General features: G+C 29.2%; 1 protein-coding gene across 1 annotated transcript; it reads left to right on the top strand.

Moving 5' to 3' along the window:
• The first annotated feature begins 1264 nt into the window (after positions 1-1264).
• LOC127709549 (uncharacterized) lies at positions 1265-3426 on the top strand. Its single transcript, XM_052215154.1, has 4 exons — positions 1265-1884; positions 2234-2302; positions 2689-2802; positions 3091-3426. The coding sequence occupies exons 1-4, from the start codon at positions 1846-1848 to the stop codon at positions 3424-3426; spliced, it is 558 nt and encodes a 185-aa protein (XP_052071114.1). The 5' UTR covers positions 1265-1845.
• The last annotated feature ends 340 nt before the right edge of the window (positions 3427-3766 follow it).

The following is a 3766-nucleotide window of genomic DNA, read 5'->3' as shown; positions in this document are numbered from 1 at the left end:
GTGGCAGATTGACTTGAAGAAAATGCCTTGTTACAAAGGATATAATTACGTCTGCAACATTCTAGACTGTTATTCCAGGTTTGCGTTTGGATGTGCCACAAAAACCAAAACGGCAAAGGAAATTGCTGACATTGTCTTAAAATTTATTTACCTTTATGGTGCACCGCGTATATTACAATCGGATAATGGTAAAGAATTCACCAATAAGGATCTAGAAGGAGTCGTTGAGGAGTTTAAGTCAAAACAAATACATGGCAGACCGTACCATCCGCAGAGTAAAGGGAGAGTAGAGAGATTTAACAGGACAATGACAACCTTTTTTCGTGTGAAAATGAGCACTGTAAAAGATTGGGTTGAAGAACTTCCACATTTCTACTATACCTACAACAACAGAGTTAATTCAGTACCCAAGCCGTTAACTCCGTATCAAATGTATTTCAAAAGACCAAATTTTGCTACACCGGTGGAGGAACAGGTTTGTAATTATGGAATTTATGTTAATGTTTCAATTAAACCGTTCATAAAAATAATATTATAAAGATATTCAGATTGCAACACAATTTAAATGTTTTAAGCTGTGTTCAAATAAATTTTATATTGTAATAATGTAATACACTGCATATTTTGTATTTAATTTTAAACTTCCCTATATCTTAGAGACACAGAAAAATATTTCATAGATCTTAAAATTTAATTGTTTAACATTGTTTAAGGTGCGATAGGTCAACAGTTTATTTGTATGGTAACGTATTGCAATAAAAACCATTGCTAAATAATAAATTGATTGTTGGTTACTTAACGTCCAGTCACAAATATTTCATGCATGTTTAGGACGCAAAACTATAAAAGGTGCCGTTATGACAGAAGGAAAAACTATAATTAACTTAACCGTAACAGAAATAAAATGAACAGCTTAAGTTATGAAATATAATAATAAACTTGTGTATATTTCAGATACCATACCAAAATTTAACTGAAGAAGAAAGATTGTTTTTGAGAAACGCTCATCTAGATGTTGACGACGAAGTAGAAAATGAGTGTGAAATCAAACCAGAAAATAATCAGCAGGAGAATATTATGGATACGGCAACTGATGAGAATGATGACCAGATATCATTAGAAGGTATTCAACTTAATATGCTATTGATAGTACATGCTTAGATAATTTAAATTTCAGATGATTGGATAAAGCAAATTTAAAAACTAAATTATTTTATAAATGTATTGCTTTCCCTTATAGTTGTATCCGTAAGTTATGAATATTTTTCTTACTTTTTTACAAACTTTTTGTTTTACTACATTTAATAGCCGTGAATTTAATCATTACAGGAAGCTGCTCAAAGGTTTCAAAACATAATTACTTATATATATATATAGATTTACTTCACTAATTTTATAGCTTATTTTAACCAATACTGAACCAACCTATAACCATTATCAACGTTAACCTAACCCTAACCTTTATTAAATCCTAATTGAATAATACATCCTTACGTATATAACGCTGTACCATTTTAAAACTACTTCTTAAATTACAAATACACAATAACTACTTTTGTCTTCTTTGTGTCAAAACTGTAGGATCCTATAGATAAAAACCTACCCAACACGAACCGTATTCTAAATTGCAGGAAACCATAAAGGAAAAAAAGATAAATATTTATAAATGCCAACAATAATTAGTGAATTAAAGAGTACAATGCTATTATTATTCCATTATTGTCTGTAGAAGTAACTTATAAGAATTTAATTTTAGAAACATAACAACTACTCGATGACATCGCCTCGCCTACCAAGGATATAACTGAAGACCAAACTAATCAAATTATCTCGCAACAAGATTGTATGATGGAAGATAAAGCACCTAAAAAGAATATAGTACATGTATGTGTACCCCGAGTATATAAACAAACACAATTTTTTTTTTTTATCTATAACGAAATTAATTATAATGGATTTTTTCGTGCATTTTCACTTTACTTTTTAATGATCTAATCATCTGTTATCATATATTGAGCATTTCAATCTTTAAAAAGGTTTTTGGCTTAATAGTTGTATGACCACTGTTTGTGACCTATATTACTACATGTATAATTTTAAACCACGCCAATAAAAAAAAATAAAATACATTGTTTAAGTACGCTTGTTTTTAATGCTGAACTGATTTGTATTGGTATACTCAATAAATAATACTGATTTTGAAATAATATGTTTAATACTAATATTTTTGTAGGAAATAACTTTGACAAGTGAAAACGTGCAGAGCTGGCAAGTATTAATAATGGAAGAAAAAGAAAACCAGGTACACATAAAAACCTACAATAAACAATCTCCATTTTATTTTTTAAACATTTACTGATTATTGTACGGATTTAATATTTCCAACTGGACAGTAGTAAACATTTTCTTGTGAAATAAAATACATATTCAATAATTAAGATGCTTATAAATCCGTACAGTTTGTAATGAAATGTTATTAAAACGACCCAGATGCAAATTTTGGTCATTTTACCTAAATGGTCTTCAAAGAAATTTGTGTTTTTATGTTTTACATGGTTCTAAACCACATTTCAGTTGTAATTTTATTTTTAAAACAGATCGTCTTAATATACATTTTATATAACAAAATTTATCATAATATAGAATAATTTTGTATATTTAAAATATGTGTGAATGGTATTTTTTAAGGTGGTACAAAATAACACAGCTTCCCCTTACTACAGTGAAATGTATAGAAAAAGATTTGGAAGACCCCCATCTTTAATAAGCTCAGAAAGTCCAAGCAAAAGGATCTATTTACAGGTATTTCTTTATAAAAAATATTCAAAATACTTCAAAAAAAAAAACAAAAAAAACCACAAAATAAAAATATCCAACATTTAATAATTGTTCAAATTATTTGTTTACACATGCATGTAGTGTATTAAGTTTCCATGTTAGCTTAATTTTTGCGTTAATTTAAAAATGGTTTTGAAATATTAAGTTTTGTTTCAAGTAAAATTTGCAAACACATATTTAAGATTCATTAAACAAACAAATGAACAAACAAATGTTTTACTTTTTAACTTTTGTTTCATTTAAACTTAATAGGAAATTAATGGGAACCAGTCCACACATGGATTTTTCAACACTGGTATCACGCAGTATTTTGATAGTGAACAAATGTATCCCGTTGAATTGTTTGGTAAAAACTCCCTGGACGATATGACCAGCTACATGTTTTATAATGAAGGAGATATAGTTGACTACAGAACCAATCCTGCTATGAACAAAGGGACTGCGGTTTTTAGCAGCGGTTTCTGGAGAAGAGGTGTAGTGATACGAATAGATAAGTGTCCTAGACGAGGCACGCTTTACACTGTTAAAGATGACATAACAGACTTCTGTTTTCAAATAAACAGACTCCAGATTCGAATAGCAAAATAAAAATGTATTATTACTAGCAATGGTTTTATAGATTTTTTTTTTATTAATATGATTATTATGTGATCAACGCCGGTTGTTAATGATTACCGTAATTACAAATTTAATTGGTACTGTATAAATTAACTTTAGACTGTTGATTGCGTATTGTCCAGTTGCACGTATTTCATGCATATTTAGAGCGAACATACATGTTTTAATGCCTAAATGACGCCCCCGCTTTAACCCGGTTTATAAAGCTTATTTTGACTTTTCCTCTGTCATGGTCTGTGGACTTTGAAAAAAGGGACAAAAGATACCAAAGGGATATTAGAACTCATAAGTCGAAAATAAACTGATGAAT

The sequence above is a fragment of the Mytilus californianus genome, unplaced genomic scaffold (assembly GCF_021869535.1).
Source record: "Mytilus californianus isolate M0D057914Y unplaced genomic scaffold, xbMytCali1.0.p SCAF_7, whole genome shotgun sequence".
Lineage (NCBI taxonomy): Eukaryota > Metazoa > Mollusca > Bivalvia > Mytilida > Mytilidae > Mytilus > Mytilus californianus.
This window is presented reverse-complemented; position numbering and strand designations above follow the sequence as displayed.

What these genes read in the sequence shown, in the direction of transcription:
- LOC127709549 (XM_052215154.1), top strand. Translation starts at nt 1,846, where the DNA reads ATGATGGAAGATAAAGCACCTAAAAAGAATATAGTACAT. An exon ending in TGGAAGAAAAAGAAAACCAG is followed by an intron (nt 2,303 to 2,688) that starts GTACACATAAAA and finishes GTATTTTTTAAG; the next exon opens with GTGGTACAAAATAACACAGC. An exon ending in GCAAAAGGATCTATTTACAG is followed by an intron (nt 2,803 to 3,090) that starts GTATTTCTTTAT and finishes TAAACTTAATAG; the next exon opens with GAAATTAATGGGAACCAGTC.